The following is a 22,823-nucleotide window of genomic DNA, read 5'->3' on the forward strand; positions in this document are numbered from 1 at the left end:
AGGATCGCAGGCAAGCTGGAGTCTATCCCAGTTGACTACGGGCGAAAGGCGGGGTACACCCTGGACAAGTCGCCAGGTCATCACAGGGCTGACACATAGACAGACAACCATTCACACTCACATTCACACCTACGGTCAATTTAGAGTCACCAGTTAACCTAACCTGGATGTCTTTGGACTGTGGGGGAAACCGGAGGAAACCCACACGGACACAGGGAGAACATGCAAACTCCGCACAGAAAGGCCCTCGCCGGCCACGGGGCTCGAACCCAGACCTTCTTGCTGCGAGGCGACAGCGCTAACCACGACACCACCGTGCCGCCATTATTATTTATTGTTTGTCTCAAACACATAAGAAAGCAAGAAATTCCACTAATTAACTTTTGACAAGGCATTGAATATTATGCTGTTAGTTGAAAAACATTCCAGGTGACTCTCTCATGAAGCTGGCTAAGATAATGCCAATAGTGCGCAAAGTGTCATCAAGGTAAACCGTGACTACTTTGAAGAATCTAAAATATCAAAACATTTTTTGCTTTAACACATTTGTTTACCATTTGTTTAATTCCATTAAAAAAATAATAATAAATAAAATCAATGACCATATTATTTCATAGTTTTGATATCTTCAATATTGTTCTACAATGTAGAAAATAGTCAAAATACAGAAAAACCTATGAATGAGTAGGGGTGTCTAAACTACTGACTGGTACTGTATGTGAAGAAGTTTTTTATTTATATTTAAATTTTATATTTTGCTTAACATGCAAAGCTCACCTAGGGTAAAAATGGATCTAGTTTAACAAATGTGGCAGAGTAAACAGTCAGTTTGCCCAAAGACTTTGCTAGGTAAGTGCGATTCCTACGCACAGTGATCACATCAATTGTGGCAATCATAGGTTAATATGGGGATGGCCTTGGGCTGAGGTGCCCTTGAGCAAGGCACTTAACTCCCAACTGTTCCCCGGGCGCTGTTAGCATGGCTGCCCACTGCTCTGGGTAAGAGTGTGTGTGTGTGTTCACTGCTTCAGATGGGTTAAATGCAGAGAGGAATTTTACAAGCATGTGATGAATAAAGTTGTTGTTCTTCAAAATTGACAGGTGTTAAATGAATTTGTTTTGTAATCAGATACTGATGCATCTGCAATGCACCCGCGCTGCCATATCAAAACACAGACACACTACGACCTGTAGAGATGGTGGTAGACCAAGTTTTAAAATGTCTGAATGCCCTAATAGAAATAATGGAAAGCTAACCAACAGAACTGACAGAATCAATTAGAGATTATTACCCCACTGATGTAAAAGTGAACAGAAATCAGCTGGTTAAATTACTTTAGGTGATAAAACTACAGGTGAATGTGGATGAATCTGACTGTTAAACAGTTGTCAGTAAACCCGCTGAACCTTTCCAAACTACAAACATGGACTACACTTCCCACAACTCACAGCGCCCTCTGTCTCCTGACTATTGAGATCATTATTCCAATTAGTTCTCCTGCTTATATAAACCTCTCACTCACTCCACTTCAATGCGAAGTATCGTTCTGCCTTCTACAGTTCATAGCAAGCCTTGCTATTTTCTGAATGACACTTGCGTCCCTGTTTTCCGGTTATGCTCTTTGTCTATTCCCTTTAACGCTGTTTGCCGATCGCCCGACCCTCACTAGTTCTACGACTCTGATTCTTGTCTCATGTTTTGGCTCGGACACTGTCTACTCCTCGTCGCTCTTCTGCGATTACATCCGTAAGTGCCTGCACCGTGACAGGATACTTTGCCGCCATGGATGTAGCGGAAGAAGCGAAGCGAACTGCTCTCAACGCCCAGGGACACTTATTAGGAGAGCATCAGCAGATGCTAGCCAACCTCATCACCAGAATGTCCCAGCTAGCAACGGTGATGTCACAGGCCCTCATAACGCGTCCTGAGTCATCTCCAAGCCCAGCGCTACAACTTTTGGCTCCGGAGAAGTTTGCCGGAGATCCACTCGCCTGTAAAGGCTTCCTTCTCCAATGTTCCATGTACTTCACTGCTATGCCTAGCATATCTGACGAGCACAAGACTGCCAAATTTCTCTCCTTCCTTACGGGAAAAACACTGCAATGGGCCAGCACAGTCTGGAGTAAGGGCGATGAGCTGACAAAATCTTATGAACAATTTCTCACTCTGTTCAAAAGTGTTTTTGACCACGAACCTGAGGGGATTGAAGTAGATGAAAGTTTACTCACCATATCACAGGGCTCCAAAAGCATGGCCGAGTATGCTCTAGAATTCAGAATACTGGCGGCCGCTAGCAGATGGAATGATCCTGCGCTGAAGGCCGCATTTTGCCAAGGTTTGCGTCCTGAAATTCTGAGTGAACTCACCTGCCATGATTAACAACTCGCGCTCGATTCTCTCATAAACCTCGCAATCCACCTAGGCAATCTCTTGGCTCATCGACCCTCTCTACAGGAGAGTATTAAACCGGAGCCTATTTCGGAGGAAAGTTCTGCCATGGATGTCTCACACACTCTTAACTCGTTCTAAACGTATCAGAAGAAGAAAAGAGGGACTATGCTTCTACTGTGGTAGCCCTGAACATCAGCTCAATAGCTGTCCCATTCATCCTCCTCGCTCATCTCTGAAAGAAGGTCCTCCACGCAACGTAAGTACTATAAGAAGGTTCAATTCCAAATCGTTCAAGGTTCCAGTTCTTTTAAAGTTGGCTACTTCTACCCATATCTTCTCTGCTTTCATTGATTCAGGAGCAGAGGGGAACTTCATCAGCAACTCAATCATGCAGAAGTTCAACTTAACACCACCGCTGCACAGTGTGCTCAGCATTCAGATCATCAATGGAGGACCAATAGGAGATGGTTTTGTCACTCTACGCAGAGCTCCTCTCTGCATCCAAGTGGGTGCAATTCACTCAGAACTCATTTCACTCTACGTCACTACCACTGTAAGTCATGATCTTATCCTTGGCTACCCTTGGCTCCAGCTTCACGACCCTCTCATCTCATGGCAGAACAAGAATATTCTACAGTGGTCTCCTGCATTCATTCAGGGCTGCATTACTCGACCTCAAGTCACTCAAGTCACAGGGACCTCTGTGGAAAGCCCCCAGCCTGACACCCTTGACAACGTTCCCGAATGTTATCTGGACCTCAAGGAGGTTTTCAGCAAAGGAAAGGCCTGTGGTCTACCGCCTCACAGACCATATGACTGTGCTACTGACCTCCTGGTCAGGCATGTCACCGCCTCGGGGATGTATATACCCTCTGTCTCAGGAGGAACAAGCAGCTATGGAGAAGTACATCCAGGAGGCTCTCAAGTAGGGTTACATCTGCCCTTCTAGGTCTCCAGCCTTGGCGGGCTTCTTTTTCGTGGAAAAATGAGGCTGGGATCTTCGCCCGTGTATTGACTACAGGGGATTGAACCAGGTATCAGTGAAGTACCCTTATCCACATCCTCTGGTTCCTGCAGCCCTGGAACAACTTCGATCAACAAGGATCTTCTCAAAACTAGATCTACGCAGTGTGTACAATCTTATCAGGATCAAGAAGGGAGATATATGGAAAACTGCGTTCAGCACCACTGTCGGTCACTTCGAGTACCGGGTAATGCCATATGGCCTTTCTTCTGTGCCCAGTGTGTTCCAGTGCTTCATCAACGACATGCTACGGGACATGCTGGGTCGGTATGCTATTGCATATATCTATGACATCCTCACCTTTTTTTTTTTTATTGGATAGGACAGTGTAGAGACAGGAAATGAGCGGGAGAGAGAGACGGGGAGGGATCGGGAAATGACCTTGGGCCGGAATCGAACCCGGGTCCCCAGATTTATGGTATGGCGCCTTATCCACCTGAGCCACAACGCCCCTATCTATGACATCCTAATATATTCCCCAGATGAAGAATCATCAAGTGCATGTGAGAACAGTTCTACAATGCTTGCTCCAGAGTCATCTCTATGTGAAAGCAGAAAAATGCGAGTTCCAACAAACACGTATTTCCTTCCTTGGATATGTCATCGGTGCCGAGAGGGTTTGTATGGACTCATCAGTTACGTCTTGGCCCATTCCCATGTCCGTCAAAGAACTTCAACGCTTTCTAGGTTTTGCAAACTTCTATTGCCAGTTTATCAGAGGATTCAGTTCTATCACTGCCCCCTTAACGGCACTCCTCAAGAAGGGATCCAAGCACCTTCAATAGAACCCCGCAGCAGAGGAGGCTTTCTGCCGTCTCAAGAAAGCACTCACATCAGCCCTCATCTTACTGCATCCTGACCCTTCCAAGCCGTTCACACTGGAAGTTGATGCCGCTGACACGGGGGTGGGGGTGGTTCTCTCTCAACGCTTTGGGGAGAAACAGAAACTTCATCCAGTGGCCTTCTTTTCAAGAAAACTCTCACCAGCAGAAAGAAATTATGATGTAGAAAATCGGGAGCTACTCACAATTAATCTGGCCCTTGAAGAATGGCACCACTGGTTGGAAGATGCCAATTACCTGTTCATAATCCTAACAGACCATAAGAACTTAGAATATCTCCAGAAGGCTAAGCGGTTAAACCCCCGTCAAGCCAGATGGGCCCTCTTCTTCACTAGATTCAATTTCACCATCTCTTTCCGCCCTGGCTCCAAGAATACTAAGGCTGATGCTCTCTCATGAATCTTTGCTCCCCCTCATTAGGACTCCACTGCCCATCTCATTCTCAATGCTTTCTGCAGTCCATCACTTGGGACTTAGACAGAGAAATCAGAGACTCAACCTCAACAACTCCCCAAGAATCTTCCACCTGGTCTACTATATGTACCCAAACAACTCCGAAGCAGACTCATCACGTGGGCACACGCATCACCCACCACGGGACACCTGGGCAGCCATCACACCCATCAGATGCTTCGAAGCAAATACTGGTGGAAAAACATGCTCACTGAGATCAACCAGTTCATCAAATCATGTTCGAGCTGCGCACAAGCCAAAAGTACCCAGAACTCCACCTGCCGGTAAGCTCTGTCCTCTCCTGGTGCCTCAAAGATCATGCTCCCACATAGCCATAGACTTCAACACGGACCTTCCTCCCTCACAAAATCACACAGCAATTTACAGTGCCTTGCAAAAGTATTCATACCCCTTGAACTTTTTCACATTTTTCCACCTTACAACCACAAACTTAAAAGTTTTTTATTAAGATTTTATGTGATGGACCAACACAGAGTAGCACATAATTGTGAAGTGAAACGAAAATGATAAATGGTCTTCAAAATTTTAAACAAATAAAAATCTGAAAAATGTGGTGTGCATTAGTATTCAGCCCCCTGTACTCTGATACCTCTAAATACAATCCAGTGCAATCAATTGCCTTCAGAAGTCATCTAATTAGTTAATAGAGTCCTACTGTGTGTAATTTACTCTCAGCATAAATACACTTGTTCTGTGAAGGCCTCAGTGGTTTGTTAGAGAACACTGAAGAACAAACAGCATCATGAAGACCAAAGAACTCACCAGACAGGTCAGGGATAAAGTTCTGGAGAAGTTTAAAGTAGGGTTAAGTTATAAAAAAATATCCCAAGCTCTGAACATCTCACTGTTCAATCCATCATTCAAAAATGGAAAAAGTATGGCACAACTGCAAACCTACCAAGACATGGCCATCCACCTAAACTGGCAGAGTGAGCAAGGACAGCACTGGTCAGAGAAGCAGCCAAGAGGGCCATGATCACTCTGGAGGAGCTGCAGAAATCCACAGCTCAGGTGGGAGAATCTGTGCACAGGACAACTATAAGTCGTACACTCCATAAATCTGGCCTTTTTGGAAGACTGGCAAGAAGAAAGCCATTGTTGAAAGACAGGCATAAGAAGCCATGTAGGGGACACAGCAAACATGTGGAAGAAGGTGCTTTGGTCAGATGAGACCAAAGTTGAACTTTTTGGCCTAAATGCAAAGTGCTATGTGTGGCCGAAAACTAACACTGCTCATCACCCTGCACATACCATCCCCACTGTGAAACATGGTGGTTGCAGCATCATGCTATGGGGATACTTTTCTTCAGCAGGGACAGGGAAGCTGGTCAGAGTTGATGGGAAGATGGATGGAGCTAAATACAGGGCAATCCTGAAAGAAAACCTGTTGGAGGCTGCAAAAGACTTGAGACTGGAAAGGAGATTCACCTTCCAGCAAGACAATGACCCTAAACATACAGCCAGAGCTACAATGGAATGGTTTAGATCAAAGAATATTCATGTGTTAGAATGGCCCAGTCAAAGTCCAGACCTAAGTCCCATTGAGCATCTGTGGCAAGACTTGAAAATTGCTAGTCACAGACACTCTCCATCCAATCTGGCTGAGCTTGAGCTATTTTGCAAAGAAGAATAGGCAAAAATTTCAGTGTGTAGATGTGCAAAGCTGGTAGAGACATACCACAAAAGACTTGCAGCTGTAATTGCAGCAAAAGGTAGCTCTACAAAGTACTGACGCAGGGGGGCTGAATACTAATGCACATCATATTTTTCAGATTTTTATTTGTTTAAAATTTTGAAGACCATTTATCATTTTCGTTTCACTTCACAATTATGTGCTACTCTGTGTTGGTCTATCACATAAAATCTCAATAAAAAAACTTTTAAGTTCGTGGTTGTAAGGTGGAAAAATGTGAAAAAGTTCAAGGGGTATGAATACTTTTGCAAGGCACTATATGGTAACCATTGATCGCTTCTCCAAAGTCCTCAAGCTGATACCCTTACCTGGCATTCCCACCGCAGCCCAAACAGCAGAACTATTATTTCAACACATCTTTCGATACTATGGTCTCCCTGAAGACATTGTAAGTGACAGAGGCTCTCAATTTATCTCACGCTTCTGGAGGGCCTTCATGGAAAAACTAGGGGTATCTGTCAGTCTCACTTCTGGTTACCACCCTGAGTCAAACAGACAAGTCGAGAGAGCCAACCAAGAAATCGGCTGCTTCTTGAGAATCTTTTGCATGCGTAACCGGGGGATTGGGCACGCTTTCTACCGTGGGCCGAGTATGCACAAAACTCCCTCAAGCAGTCTGCAACCCAACTAACACTGTTCCAGTGCATACTCGGCTACTAGCCGCCTTTATCCCCTGGGATGACACACCCAGCCAGGTTCCAGCCATCGAAGAGTGGTTCACTCGCAGCCAGGCAATATGGTAGGAGATCCACCAATGGATTGAGACTATCAAAGCCAAGTACAAGAAGTGTGCAGATATGCATCATGCAGAAACCCCAACATACAACCCAGGTGACAGTGTGGACAGCAACCAAAAATCTAAGGGAACCCAACTCTTGCAGAAAGCTCCAGCCACGTTATATTGGGCCTTTTAAGGTACTGGACGGCATCAGTGAAGTCTCGTACAGGCTAGAATTTCCTCTTCACAGTAGACTGTCACTAACATTTCATGTGTCATACCTCAAACCTGCCATCCCGGGGCCCCTCTCCGAGAACTCACCTAACCAAGAACACCCAGCTCTCATCATGGAAGGTGAACCCATCTACCAGGTAAAGAAGATCCTCAACTCTAGACGTAAAAGAGGGCAGAGTGAATACCTGGTAGACTGGGAGGGTTCCAGCCAAAGACATCCTAGATCCACTCCTCGAGCAAGAATTCCACACACTACACCCAGACAAACCTGCACCCAGAGGTAGGGGGCATCCTAGAAAGACTATGAGCTTCTCGGGGGGGGGGGGTTCTGTCAGTAAACCTGCTGAACTTGTCCAAACTACAAAATATGGACACCATGGATTACACTTCCCACAACTCTCAGCGCCCTCTGTCTCCTGACTATTGAGATCAGCTGTCACTCATTATTCCAATTAGTCCTCTTGCCTATATAAACCTCTTACTCACTCCACTTCAATGCGAAGTATCGTTCTGCCTTCTACAGTTCATACCAAGCCTTGTTATTTTCTGACCGACTCTCGTTCTTCTGACTCTTGCTTCTGTTTTCCATTTACGCTCTTTGTCCATTCCCTTTAATGCTGTTTGCCGATCGCCCAACCCTCGCTAGTTCTACAATTCTGATTCTTGGCTCATAGTTTGGCTCTGACACTGTCTACTCCTCGTTGGTCTTGTGATTACATCCGTAAGTGCCTGCACCGTGACAACAGTAGCCAAATTAATGGCCAAAACCAAAATGTTTGGGCACCCCTGGACAAATTACATATTTTACTGATTTAAAAAAAAAATGGAAAATGTATTAAATTCTGCAAATGTGAGTAATATTTTATGAAGTGATAAACGACATTATGCCTGAAGTACTCAAGCGAATTGACATAGATGACATTCTACTCAAATTTAGCAATAAAGCGCTGTCTAAACAATTACCCGAACAACTGGCAACAATGAATATCATCCCAGTACAGAAATCCGGAGACTTGAGCAAAACTTCAAACTACAGAGGAATAGCAGTAACATCACTTGTCTCAAAGTTAATAAATGGAATGATCCTGAATCGTATACGACCTGTAATAGACCCATTTCTTCGTGGTAATCAGAGTGGATTCAGACCAGGACGGTCCACGACAACACAAGTGTTAGCTCTGCGTCGTATTATTGAGGATGTGAAGAAAAGAAATCTACCAGCAGTAATGGTATTCATTGACTTTTGTAAAGCCCTTTAATAGTATAAACCAGGGGTTCTCAACCTTTTGCAACCTGGGCCCCACCAAAGCTGGTTCATTGCAGTTGGGGGCCCCTCTTCTCGCCCCGCCCCCCCCAAACACACTCACGCGCAGTGACGCCACCCAACCTACAGCACCTTATATCGACCGATAGATAGATAGATAGATAGATAGATAGATAGATAGATAGATAGATAGATAGATAGATAGATAGATAGATAGATAGATAGATAGATAGATAGATAGATAGATAGATAGATAGATAGATAGATAGATAGATAGCTAGCTAGCTAGCTAGCTAGCCCTGGGCTAGATTATTATTATTAGTAGTAGTAGTAGTAGCAGTAGCAGCAGTAGTAGCATTATCCATTCCATAGAAATACATAGGCCTATTATCATTATTAGGCTATTGTTATAATTGGCAGTAGCACCACATTTCTAATCTGCTTTCGGGCATTATTATAATTATAATTATTATTATTATGGCCTATTATCATTACTAAGCTGTTGGCAGTAGTACAAGACTTATGTTCTTTCAGGCATTATTATTATTATTAGGCCTATTATTATTATTATTATTATTATTATTATTATTGCTGTTGTTGGTTGTTGATATTATTATTATTATTAATAGGCATCATTATTATTATTATTATTATTATTATTATTATTAGTGTTTTTATTAGGTATTTTATTAGGCTTATCATTAGCTGGCTATTGATATCATTGGGAATTGGGACCAGGCGTGAATTTAGGTTTTACTTTTTACTGTGCCTTTGTGATCTGCATTTGCGTTAATGCGAGACCTGAGCCTGCTTTGCCTTACAAAGATCCTCGATTCTTGGCGAAATGTTTGACAAGCACAGTCTCAAGTCATCCTCAATTTGCGCACGATTGCGATATTTCGTTTTGAGCGCAGTCATTTTTGAAAATCCTGCCTCACACAAGTAGGTCGATGCGAATGGGATGAGCAGTTTCAAGGCTACGTCACACAGTTGCGGGTACTCCTGCATCAATGCTGCCCAGAATGTCGAAAGAGGGCATGAGGTGAAGACTGCCTTAAGTCTACTGTCACTCTTCAGCTCAATAAGCTGTTCCTGCATGTCAACTGGAAGTTCGTCAGCAGTACACAAAAATGGATCTCGAACCCACGCAAAAGAGCGATAATCCTCTGTGAAGTATGCCGCAAACTGTTTTCTCATTACCGACAGGTGCTCTGATGCTGCTTGAAAGACAGATGAGAAATCGTGGGAAGTGCCTGCATTACTGATAAAGTCTGCAAGGCTTGGGAACATATCACAGTTCCCCCGACTGATGCGGCCACACCAGAGGTCAAGTTTTTGCTTGAAGGCATCCACTTTCTCTGCGAGAAGCAAAATGTGAGTTTCTCGGCCTTGCAAAGACAGGTTCAAGCCATTCAAGCGGTCAAATATATCGACCAAATAGGAGAGACACGCCAGCCACAAAGGGTCATCCAGATTTTTCGCCAGGTCTGAATTGATTTGTGTCAAAAACCGCTTCACCTCATCTCGCAGCTCATACAAACGTTGTAACACCCGCCCCCTGGACAGCCAGCGAACCTCAGTGTGCAGAAGCAGCTGTTCGTGCTCTGACCCCATCTCCTGACAGAGGACCTCAAACAAGCGAGACTTTAGCGGCCGTGACTTGATGAGGTTGATCATTTTTACTGATTGGTTCAGCACGGATTCCAACAGAGACGGCATTTTTTTTGCAGCGAGTGCTTCGCGATGAACCATGCAATGGGTCCATTTTACAAGTGGAGCTACCTGCTTAACGCGAGCAGCTAGACCTTGCTCACGGCCCGTCATTGCTCGTGCGCCATCCGTGCACAAGCCAACGCATCGGTCCCACGCCAACCCATTCTCGCGAATAAATGAATCAAGGACATTGAAGATGGCCTCTCCAGTTGTGTGTGACTGAAGAGGGCGGCAAAAAAGGACATCCTCCTCAATTAATTTATCCCTGACATACCTGACATATGTAAGAAGCTGTGCCTGTCCAGCAATATCGGTAGACTCATCCAACTGCAAGGCATAGTATGGACTATTTTTAATAAACTGTATTAATTGCTCTCTGATATCATTGGACATATCAGCAATTCTCCGAGCAACTGTGTCATTTGAAAGTGGCACGGTGCCTAATTTGGCTGCTGCACTATCCCCGAAGAATATTCTGCACATGTCCTGCGCAGCTGGCAAAACGAATTTCTCGGCATCAGTGTGCGGTTTGCCTAGCTTACCTATTCTTTTTGCCACCACATATGATGCCTCCAGGCACTGCTTAGATACAGTGCTGTGCACGGAAATTGTTGCCTGTTGCTGATGCAGGCCATCACGCTTTCTTTGAAAGTATTCAAGCGGTTTGTCCTTCAGGCCAGCATGCTTCGTTTCGAGGTGCCTTTTAAGTTTGCATGGCTTCATGCTTTCGTTTGCCAGCACCTCGGCACACACGACACACTGAGGACGAAGATCAGAGGTGACAGTAAAACCAAACTGCAGGTATGATTCATCGTACCTCCGAAGCTTTCTCGCAGCTGGTGGTAGACCTACGTCAGTTGTCTTGGGTTTTTTGACAAGAAATCTATCCATTTTGTTAAAGTATTTGTGAATAAACGTGTGTAATAAAGTTGTAACGATAAGTCTGTAGTAGGCTAAGTCTGTAGTAGGCTAAGGGGGCTAACCAGAGGGAACGTATGGGGCTTATCAGTGAGAAACACGATCGATATCTTTATTCGGGGATTTTATAGTTGCAAATTTTAACGAGGTGTGAATGGTGTACTTACTCGTGTGAGTGTGTGTGTTAGTGTGTGTGTGTGTTAGGGACAGTTGGATTTTTCACACGCAGGGTGAAAAAGGCAAAGGGGTAGTAGACTAGCAGTAAGAAAACAACAAAAACAACAAATTATTTGGGTAGAGCTGAAATGGGGAAAGCAAAAATACAGTGTGGGGTAGTAGTCTTTAAAAAGACTGTTTGGGTTTTGCGCTGTATCGATGGATTGATGATAGTAGACTAGCGAGAGTCGGCACGAGTTAACTCGGCAAGAAACCAGACTAGTGTGTGTGTGGCAAGCACTCACACGGTGGCCACGGTATGCAGACTCACTCACGTGACGTTGCGTCATGTTCGCGTCATGGGCTTAAAATAACCTACACACAAGATTTTATGATAGATTGATGATAGATTTTATAATAGTATTGATTTGTATGTAATAGTCCAATGTCCTGCATTTTGACATGGGTAAATGTGTTGCATCTGCTTAGCTACTATAGCCTGTTAGCCCCAGATTTTTTTTTTCCTCCATACATGAAGCCTACTCGCGACCCCCCTGGAGTACCTCCGCGCGCCCCCCCGGTTGAGAACCACTGGTATAAACCATGAAACTATGTTTAGAATTTTGAAGGCCTATGGAATTCCCGAGCGTCCAATTTCTGCAATTCGCTTCACATATGAAAACTTGAAAGCTAAAATATTATCTCCAGATGGTGAAACTGATTAATTTAAAATCCATGCAGGTGTCACGTAAGGTGACATCCTGGCACCATTTCATTTCGTCAGAGTTTTGGACTATGCACTTCGTCAAGCCATTCAAGGTAGAGAGGAGGAGCTAGGTTTCACTCTACATCCAAGGAGAAGCCAGAGAATAGCAGCAAAGTCCCTCTGTGACCTATATTTTGCTGAAGACATAGTATTAATTTCAAATGAAGTGGAGCAAGCATGCTGCACAATGCTGAGAATGAATGTAAAAAAGTTGATTTAAAGCTGCATGCAAGCAAAATGAAAGCAATGTTTTTCAATGTAGTTGTCGAACCCCTCCACACTCTTGATGGTGAAGAAATGAGACAAGTGTTAACTGAATCTGGAGACCAATATTTTAATTAAATATCTTGGAAACTGATGTGACGAAGAAAAGGATATTTCTGCTAGGAAAGTTAGCTTGGAAATCTTTACACAAAATGAAGAAAGTGAGGAAGAACGACCTTTCGAACTCAATCTACAACTACTTCGTGCTCCAACAGAAACCATCCTACTCTATGGTTGTGCCACCTGGTCACTAACACGAGGAAAAAAATCACTCAATGGCACACATATACACATGCTAAGAATGGCGTACCACATCAACTGGACAGACAAAGCTAATAACGCTTTACAGCAGCTTGAGCACAATTTCAGAAGTTATCAAGGAACGACGTCTAAAAATCGCTGGTCATACATTCCGGGACGCATCATCTCCTGCACACCTCATCGTTACCTGGATACCAACCCATGGCTACGCTGAGAGAGGATGACCACCATCAACTTTCGTAGACACTCTTCTCCACGACACTAACATCTGTGAATTAGAATCCTGTATGAAAAGTTTCACAGTTTAACTCATTAGACCTTAAGTGGCTCATTCGGACTCGTTAAACAGGCCAAGAACTGTTAATATGAAATCCACAGCATAATACATTTCTCTGACTCTTCAAACCTTGTGCTAACACTTAACCAGCATCCGAGGAGTTAACTGAGGATCTGAAAATGTTGCCTAAATGATCAGAGGAAGGCTGTAAAAAGGTAGCCAAATGCTTCCACCTCCCAATTTCTTTGGTCCATTTAAAAAATGGCAGTGAAGGGAAAGTGAAAGTGAGATCTGGTCCTAAAGTCAAGATGAATAGATGGAAGAATGGATTCCAGTAAATAGGAAATTTTGGATGCAAATGTGACACAGACATTCAAGAAACTAAAGCTGACTTTTATGACAAGACAATGACCCTAGACATACCTCAAAATCCACCATGTACGACTTCAAGAAATGCAAGCCAGAAGCTTTTGGAATGGCCCACACAGTCCCCTAACTGGAACATCATTGAAACTATGTAGGTAGATTTTAACTATGCTGTACAACCCGAGAACATCTCAGAACTAGAAGCCTTGTGCAAGGAAGAGAAAGCAAGGAACCTGGCTACAAAGAGGATGCAAACTGTGATATCTGCCAAAGAGGCTATTACTTGGAAGGGTGTCAATGTTTGCATATGCCACAAGCCCCCCCCTTTTAAATATATAAAAGTGCAAATATAAAGTAGCAGTGCAGTAAGAAAATATTTGCAGAAAATATTTTTTTAAACATAGTTTGCTGCTGCAGTTTTGTTTACATCTTTTCACTTCAAATCAGCAAAATATGCAATTTGATCACGGTGCTCAAATTTCACACACAATTGTACATTTAAACAATTATCCACTAACACAATACTAATATTTTTTCCATAAATAGATTAGGTCACAAATGTAGAGGTTCACAGGAAGTTTGCCGTTACAGCCTTGGATCATTTTAAATTGGATTAAGATCATTCCAACATTAAAGAGTTCATGAAGATTTCGAATAAAAATTATTATTGTCCTAAAAATGAACTCTAATGTATTCTACACAGCACTGGTGAACTTAACACTCTTTCTATCCCAACCTGAAAATTGTAGTTTTATGAAAACAATACTAATAATGTGTCATTTTAATTTGATACTCTCCAATTTAATGCCCTTAAATATTTTCATTACACTATCATATAAAAAGTAATTTCTTTTTTCAGTGTATGTGCAAGTATACAGCAGTGCTGAGACCTGTTCAGTCTGTTGTGTGTAGAGCTTTCTCAGTGATGGCTCAAGCAGTCTGAAGAGTATCTGAGTTGTGTGGAGGTGTATGCTCTCATTCAGAGACTCCAGAGTCTGCAGAAGAGCACAAATCAACACCACGAATGCTGCCCTCTCTCTCACTCCAGCACCCTGCTTGGCCAGCAATGCACAGACACTTTCAATCTGTCTCACACAAATAAAAACAAACAAATCAATCAATCAGAGAACCCTCCTGTGGATCTGCTAAACAAGAAAAAGGTGGTCAGTGTAATTAAAAATATCAGTAACCAAGAATTCCAAGAGCGGATTAATTATGTATGCTTACAGCATTGCGCTTAGTGGATGGCTCCATACGGGCCAGGTTTTTTGTCAGAGTGCTGATGAGCATCTGGTTGGCCACTCGGACAACATCTGCTGGAGGAGTTTTCTCCAGCACCCCCTGTAACACTAATAACAAAAACTTGCCAAACTCAGTCAAAAGCTTAAGTAATAAATTAAAACTGTGTGTGTGTGTGTGTGTATGCATGCGCGTGTACCATTAGCCCAGCCTTGGGTGAGAGAATGCTGGGATAATAGATGCGTCTTCGCCACACACAGCGCCAGCTTCAGCTCTGCTGACTCAGGTACCGAATTTGTAATTAGTAAGAAAGGTAGCAGCTCCCAGCTAATTTGGGCTCTCAGATCAGGGTTTGCCTCCCTGATGGGCAGGTCATCAAGAACTTCAACCACCTCCTTCAATACTGAATACCTGTCATGGCATCATTCACATCAAAAAATTACTTCCGGTTGGACTTTGCCAACAATAAAACTAAAGCTTATAACATGGAAATGTGGCATTTCTATAGCTTCATGTACACACCAGTGCTCAGTGTCCGATGGCTGGACCCGGTTTAGAAGAGAGATCAAACAAGAAATTGTGTCCTCTGAATCCATGCGGTTGAGATACAGCTGGTGAATCATCGTTAGAAAGAATACCCAAATCAGAGTTGATGCAGAAAAAAAGGACTCACAATTTTGATAACATTCAAAGGCAAAACCTTTCCTCATGGACCCTGATATTCTCCAAGTGTAAAAGTGTTTTGTGAAAGAATTAGGCAAAGACTCATGTTTAATCTCAACGTGTTACATCGAAATTTAGAAGCTCAAGACATACTACAAAACTAGTGTATAAGAACTTAATATTCAGATTAATCATGCATTATTTGTGCTTGTGTAAACAACTGGTGAACATTTCCTTTAATAAAATAACATAAGTATGCCTATTATACAGCATGCTTTACTGGTGGCTATAGGGCTTAATCAATTCTCCTACCCGCAGTGCTGAGAGTGCTGACAGCACAACATCAGGCACATCATCCTTCAACCTCTCAAGCAACGCATCCTTCAGGAATGCCTCATCAAAGCCCTCCTTATAAAAAACAGACACACAAACATCCAAATTACAATACATGCAATTTCCATAATAAAAAGGTACATACACAAGAATGTATGGAGAACTTTGTATATGGCTAAAGCAATAATAAAGCGTCAGGTCTTTCTGAACAGTTCAGTGTTTCCTGCATGCCGTAATACATCTCAGCAACCAAGCAACCACTTACCTGTCCAGAGGTGAGAATCTCTTTCACATGTTCTATAGCCATGCTCCTCACAGCCGACACAGGGTGTTTAAGACTGAGCATCAATGAGGTGTCCGAGTTTGCCAGAACCTACACATATGCACACAATTAGAATTATATTCATATAAAACTAGTGATAGCAGAATTTTCTTAGTCAATGTTAATACCAGGGAAATTACACAACAGCAGCAGATACTGCGTTACTTTAAAAACAACTGGAACAATGGCATGTAGACCTGAATGATGTAACAATAACCAGTGAGCAGATTTCATGATCAATTAAACACGCTTACAGGTCAACAGTAACTTCTGCGTGGTGATGTATACTCTGCAAGTAGAGTGGCAGCTACAATTATCAACAGTCCATAATTAGACACCTTTTCAGATTTACCAATAAAAAAAACTATTTTACAAAAGGTGAGTTTCAGTTACAACAGTTATTATTGGTTAATTACTCAACCGGAAGACCCCCCCTCGCCCTTTGATCTTGTCAGCTGATGAAACAGCTCATTACTCGAGATGGAATTTTTTTTTTTTAAGCACGGTCAGCAATTTGAGGAAAACCCGGACATCTTCATCGCAGGTGAGCATAGTAGAAAGATCATGGACATGTTTTTACTTCTCAAATTCACCGATATTTCATGAACTCCTTGTCGAAACCTACTTTGTTTCTTACTCTTTCATTTGACAATCGCCATTTTGTATCTAAACGCGCGTTTGAGAAGTCACATGAGGAGTCAATAATAGTGATCATTTTCACTGGTGTCCACCATTATTGACACCCTGTGGAATTAAGTGACATTTACAACTGTTATGGATCGATCTTTGTGTAACATTGTTGAAGTAGATGAAGTACTTTAAAAAAAAAAAATGCTGTGATTTACAATATATTTTTTTCTGATTCATGACCGAATGGAATGCTTACAGAGTATTTGGAATCCGATTGCAATAAATAGAATTAGACCAGAATTAAATTCCTAGCATTAAAAAAAAATTACATGCCTGAAATATTCAGATTTTTCTATTCCATTCAGAATTTTTTTTTTGCATTTTGTTGTAAATATCTATCACATATTACAATATCAGTAGACATTTTATATTTTGCTTCGAAGAATGACTTGCGACCTTTGACCTGGATTTTCATGGCATTACAATGTAAACTGCCTGTTGACATTTATTGGTCAACTACAAAACCAGAAATTAATACAAACAACGATGAATGATAAACAAAATGTGATCTACGAAAATACTTAGAAAGTGGAACAAAGATTTTCTGACACAGGTTAATCATCAGTTCATTTGTTTACAAACATTAGAATTATTTCCTCATTTATGTAAGCACCGACATCAATATATTTATATAAAAGATTTTGCACTGAATATGTCTATGTAAAATAAATTGTAAATAAAAACTATGTATTGTTAACTTAATACCACATACCAATTTTTTTTTTTTTAATAAATAATCATCTGGGGCGGCACGGTGGTGTAGTGGTTAGCGCTGTCGCCTCACAGCAAGAAGGTCCTGGGTTCGAGCCCCGGGGCTGGCGAGGGCCTTTCTGTGTGGAGTTTGCATGTTCTCCCTGTGTCCGCGTGGGTTTCCTCCGGGTGCTCCGGTTTCCCCCACAGTCCAAAGACATGCAGGTTAGGTTGACTGGTGACTCTAAATTGACCGTAGGTGTGAATGTGAGTGTGAATGGTTGTCTGTGTCTATGTGTCAGCCCTGTGATGACCTGGCGACTTGTCCAGGGTGTACCCCGCCTTTCGCCCGTAGTCAGCTGGGATAGGCTCCAGCTTGCCTGCGACCCTGTAGAAGGATAAAGCGGCTAGAGATAATGAGATGAGATGAGATAATCATCTGGATGTTGGTAACTGTGGAATGGTGTTGATAACTGTGGACGAAGATGTCGACAATTGTGGAACGGTGTCACGTGATCTCATACGCTAAGTAATCGGGAATCAACTCATTTTTTTCCAGTGGAAGTTTGAGTAATTACTCATGCACAATTTACATATTGAAAGTCTTTTCTACTTTTGCAATGGCCAAAAGATCATCAAGGTGTTGATAATTGTAGCTGCCGCTCTAGTAAACCTTGTCCAAATAGGGAAATGCCCTTGTGTAACAAATACTTGCTACATGAATGCACAACAAGTCAAGAATCAGGTGTCAGAATTAAAAATGATTTCAGAAACACATTTGTTTTTACTGCATACTATTTAACTGGACAGTTTTCCAAGCCAATAGAAGACAGTTGTGATTACAGGCAATCAGTATGGTCTTAATGAGACATTTTTATTTTGCTGTCATTTCTTTTCATCGTTGTTGTCAGATGAGTGCTTGCACCTAATCTTGACTTGACACTTCTGGTACTGTAAAAAGTAGTACTGTTTTGTTTTGTTTTTTAAACACACTTTGGTGTCAACTTGGTACAGAGGCACCAGTTCCCCTGATGAAGTGAAAGCAGTCAAATCTTGAACAGCTTCAGAAAGCACCAAAACATGTAATCCAGATTATCCTCAAATCTTTTCATAATAGATATTTTGAAAAACTGAGCCCATTCACTTCCTGGTCTTAAACTGCAACGACATGCAGAATGAAAAAGACAAACAAATCCTACTCTGCCTACCTGATACTTGCCACAGCACATGGTAAGAGAGAGAAAGTGATGGAGGAGGTTCTTTTGCTGAGCTGAGCACATCACACCCACACAATCTACCAGAACAGCATCCAGAGCACCAGGATACCTGCAACACAGCATTAGCATTACACAAACACTCTCCTCTCTTCTGGACGAAGTCTAGCCAGGGTTAGGGCTATGGGGAAAAGTTATTTGACTATCTTCATATATGAACCCAACTTCATTTACATGTGTGAATGTAAATTTGTATCTGACTAAAGCACCTGCAAATGTAAATTCAAATAATATAAAACTCACTTGTGCTCAAAGAGTCGGACAAGTGGTTGGATCTTCTGATTAAGGGAGGAGAGTCTGTCTGAGGACAGCTCTGTACCACAGCACATGTATCCCTCAAGGAGTAGCCTGGAAATGACAAATTCTTATTAGACTTCAGCATTCATATTCCAGAGCACTGTGCACACAGCACATGAGGATGCTGATTTGAGCCTAAAACAGATTACCGTGCCACTGTGCTCGCCAGGCTGGTGGGCAAAGGAAGGTTCTCAATGACTGACTCGAGTAGTTGGCAGTTTGAAGCACTGTGCGAGTCCTCATTGCCCGGCTCATCTGTTGGCAAACAATTTGCTCAGAAAGGTCTAATAAATAATATTTAAATATACAATTTCTTATTATATATCTTGAATGGAAAGTGTAAGCGGACAATGAGTGTGCAGAACATTATGAACAAGTCATTAATTGTAAAAAAAATTAAATTAAATTAAAAAAAAGCACAAGGGGATGTAAATGTCATGCACACAAAGGTATTAGTGGGTGAAGCAATGATGGGACTGTGCAGAGAACTCAACTTTGTCATTCTTCTACATACAGAGTATACAAAACAACGAAATGATGTTCTCAACGGTCCAAGTTGCTTAGATAGCGCAAACAAGTGTTACAATAAACAGTAAACAGAAGAATTAAATGTCGTTCTCAACAGATCAAGGTGTGTTGCATGTGAGAGCACTTAAAGTTTGGTGAACGCCAAGTCCTTAGACATGTGCACTTCTTTTCTGCTCAGGGATAAGATGTATGTTTTCACTCCTATGATTGGTCACTCGATCAATGCTTTCTACTCGAGAATTACTGTATTTGTCACTTAAACACAAAATTAGGATTTTTTTTTTTAAAAAAAGGTATGTTTTGTTTTAGTGATCAACATTTTTTCCAGGGGCGGCACGGTGGTGTAGTGGTTAGCGCTGTCGCCTCACAGCAAGAAGGTCCTGGGTTCAAGCCCCGGGGCTGGCGAGGGCCTTTCTGTGTGGAGTTTGCATGTTCTCCCCGTGTCCGCGTGGGTTTCCTCCGGGTGCTCCGGTTTCCCCCACAGTCCAAAGACATGCAGGTTAGGTTAACTGGTGACTCTAAATTGACCGTAGGTGTGAATGTGAGTGTGAATGGTTGTCTGTGTCTATGTGTCAGCCCTGTGATGACCTGGCGACTTGTCCAGGGTGTACCCCGCCTTTCGCCCGTAGTCAGCTGGGATAGGCTCCAGCTTGCCTGCGACCCTGTAGAAGGATAAAGCGGCTAGAGATAATGAGATGAGACATTTTTTCCCCCAAACAGGTGGCACTAAGTGGCCTGTTATTGCACTTCTTATGCAAAGGTAAATAAACTAAACTTTAAGAAAATCTATTAACAGATACAATGGAAATTATAATAGTTTGTGATGATTTTAACATGAATAGTGGTTTCACCAAATAGATTGCAACTAGAAACCATTTAAAAACAAACAAACAAACAAAACCCCTTTGAGTCCTATTATCAAATATCCCAGTTTCAACTATGCACCACTGCACCATGCTCTTGGACACATCTGTTTGCAATTCATGGCATCTTGTGCTCTTTTAAATGTCCATGCTCACTGATCTGTCCTTGTGCTATTAAAGATACTATTTAAACACCAGAGTTCACAAGCTAAGTGACAGAAGAGAAATGTATGGATATTTTGTAAGCACATTTCAAACATTTATCTAACAGTTTTATGACTTTTAAACAACAGTCTGAACTCTACCATTTTGTGTGAAGATAAAGTTAGTGAGCTTTGGCAGGAGGTAGTGCAGAAAGGGACCGATATCGTAGGAAGCTGCTATACACTGCAGGGTGGGCACCAGAGAGGGAACCTGACAGAGGTATTCGAACGTCCTGGGTGGAGGAGGATGGAGACATTAGTAATTATCATCCATTCATCAACAGATCTCAATCACAGTCAACTCTAACTTGATAAATAACTTCATAAATCAAATCACTTACTGGTAAAACAATGCAAACTGCATGTCTGATGATGCATTTACTGAGTAGTCCTGTTATTAGTCTAACAGATAAAAAAAAAGTTTTGCAGCAACACTCACTTTTGTCCAATGACACTTTCCTTCTGGTTTTGGAGGAGGATGATGAGGCACGACAGGCCTTCAGAAGTCAGCACTGGAGCTCTGCTCACTGATCTACTCACCTGGCGTGCCAGCGAATCCAGCAGCTCTGGCTGCATCACTACCTTCACTGCAAGCTGGCACACAATCATGTATGTGGCAGCTTTGTAGTCCAACAGCTCTGATTTCAGGCCCTGCAAAAATAAAATATTCAAAATTAAAAACATCAAATATTTTCATTTTAACATTTTAGACCATTTCAAGTCCAAAGTCTTCATGATTTACAGTCAACCATTCAAGATTGTAGAAAATAAACTTTACAAATCAGAATTACACTTTTGCATTTATCTAAATGAATAATGTACTTGGAGAACAATGTACTTAAAGATAATGTAATTAGAGACCAGTACTTACTGTTCTCTAATTGTACCATTCCCATTCATGCAAGAATATTTTTAAATAAGGTTTTCCCTATTGTCTGATTGATTGATAAATGAATGAACGAACTGTGAGCTACTGCTCACTTACGTATACCCCCCCTCTCACTTGTATCAGAATGCAAACAATCACAGGGATAGGACACTTATTATGAATGTTGACTTCAACAAATAATTAACCCTGAAACAAGTAAGTAAAGAGCAGTGTTCTCCCCAGGGATTTCAAATAGCATCCTGGTAAACTGTCATTTTGAAATAGTATTTTGCTTCTTGAAATAGCGGCAAAAGCCACCATATATGTTTCATAAATACATTCAGTCAGTAAACAGGAAATCGATGTGCAACAGACCTGAAAACAGTACACACGGTATAGAACCCCAAGCTGAAGTTTGGCACCAAGTGGCTTTATGATATGTGGTTGCTAAGAAAAAGGGTGTTTCGGACAGATGGAAATTCGGACATATGGACAGACAGAGGTAAACCAGTATATGCCTCCTCCTTCGGAATGGGGGTATTATAATAATAATCATCCCTCAAGAATATTTAAATATATATGCAAGCAAATTTATACTTTTTGGAGAAGAATACTTTTAAATTATTTAATATTTATTATTTAAAATTTTTTTAATCAATTGCTTTCAGTCTCCGGAAACTCTACTGTTCCATTTAGCAATTTCTGCTTTCTTATAGTATAAATATGAAGTTACACACATGTAAAATCAGTCAACCATTATGTCATCCATCACCATAGTAGTTGTTGACCTGTACAAGTCAACTATTGTGTACATCAACTACTTGTGACCAGTAAAAATCGACTGCACATAATGACCAAATGAGCGCCAAGCTTTTTTTTTTTAAAGATTTTTTTGGGCTTTTTTCACCTTTATTGGATAGGACAGTGTAGAGACAGGAAATGAGCGGGAGAGAGAGATGGGGAGGGATCGGGAAATGACCTCGGGCCGGAATCGAACCCGGGTCCCTGGATTTATGGTATGGCGCCTTATCTACCTGAGCCACGACGCCCCCGAACGCCAAGCTTTTGACCAACTGCAGTGCATCTTAATCGGCCTGGCGTGGTGGTGTAATTATCTCTGCGTGAGCCAAACAATGGCACAGTCTTATGCCATGTACACACGTAGCCGGGTATTTTTAAAACTGAACATTTTCCCCCCCTCCGTTTATAAAAATGTTTTATCCACACCACCTCGTCTTCGAAAAAAATCCCTTCCACACATAACCTAACATCTGCGTTTTCAATCACATTCATAAACATTCCAAACCTGTAGATGGCTATTTCCCCAAATCTTACCCCCTAATCACATCGCCTGTGCTCTTGGAGCAGTAGTTGGGCTTCTAAAGTTAAACATGTAAATAGCACCTGCACAATAATTAACGCTTTCAAGGCACTCCTCCGATCCATTACTCTTTACCTAGCCGCACACTACGCCGATTTTCAGCGTACCGA

At 42.0% G+C, this 22,823-nt stretch overlaps 1 protein-coding gene across 1 annotated transcript in view; it reads right to left on the reverse strand.

Moving 5' to 3' along the window:
• Positions 1 to 22,823, reverse strand: part of heatr1 (HEAT repeat containing 1) — a 78,743-nt gene that overhangs the window by 41,814 nt on the left and 14,106 nt on the right. The window contains exons 7-17 of the mRNA XM_060939483.1: positions 20,904 to 21,115; positions 20,567 to 20,697; positions 19,020 to 19,125; positions 18,817 to 18,921; positions 18,508 to 18,625; positions 15,863 to 15,970; positions 15,577 to 15,672; positions 15,124 to 15,212; positions 14,801 to 15,012; positions 14,590 to 14,711; positions 14,253 to 14,447 (exon numbers count right to left, since the gene is read on the reverse strand). Of these exons, the coding sequence (XP_060795466.1) occupies positions 14,253 to 14,447; positions 14,590 to 14,711; positions 14,801 to 15,012; positions 15,124 to 15,212; positions 15,577 to 15,672; positions 15,863 to 15,970; positions 18,508 to 18,625; positions 18,817 to 18,921; positions 19,020 to 19,125; positions 20,567 to 20,697; positions 20,904 to 21,115 (1,494 nt within the window). The remainder of the gene's footprint in view (positions 1 to 14,252; positions 14,448 to 14,589; positions 14,712 to 14,800; positions 15,013 to 15,123; positions 15,213 to 15,576; positions 15,673 to 15,862; positions 15,971 to 18,507; positions 18,626 to 18,816; positions 18,922 to 19,019; positions 19,126 to 20,566; positions 20,698 to 20,903; positions 21,116 to 22,823) is intronic.

Source organism: Neoarius graeffei, chromosome 14 (genome assembly GCF_027579695.1).
Source record: "Neoarius graeffei isolate fNeoGra1 chromosome 14, fNeoGra1.pri, whole genome shotgun sequence".
NCBI lineage: Eukaryota > Metazoa > Chordata > Actinopteri > Siluriformes > Ariidae > Neoarius > Neoarius graeffei.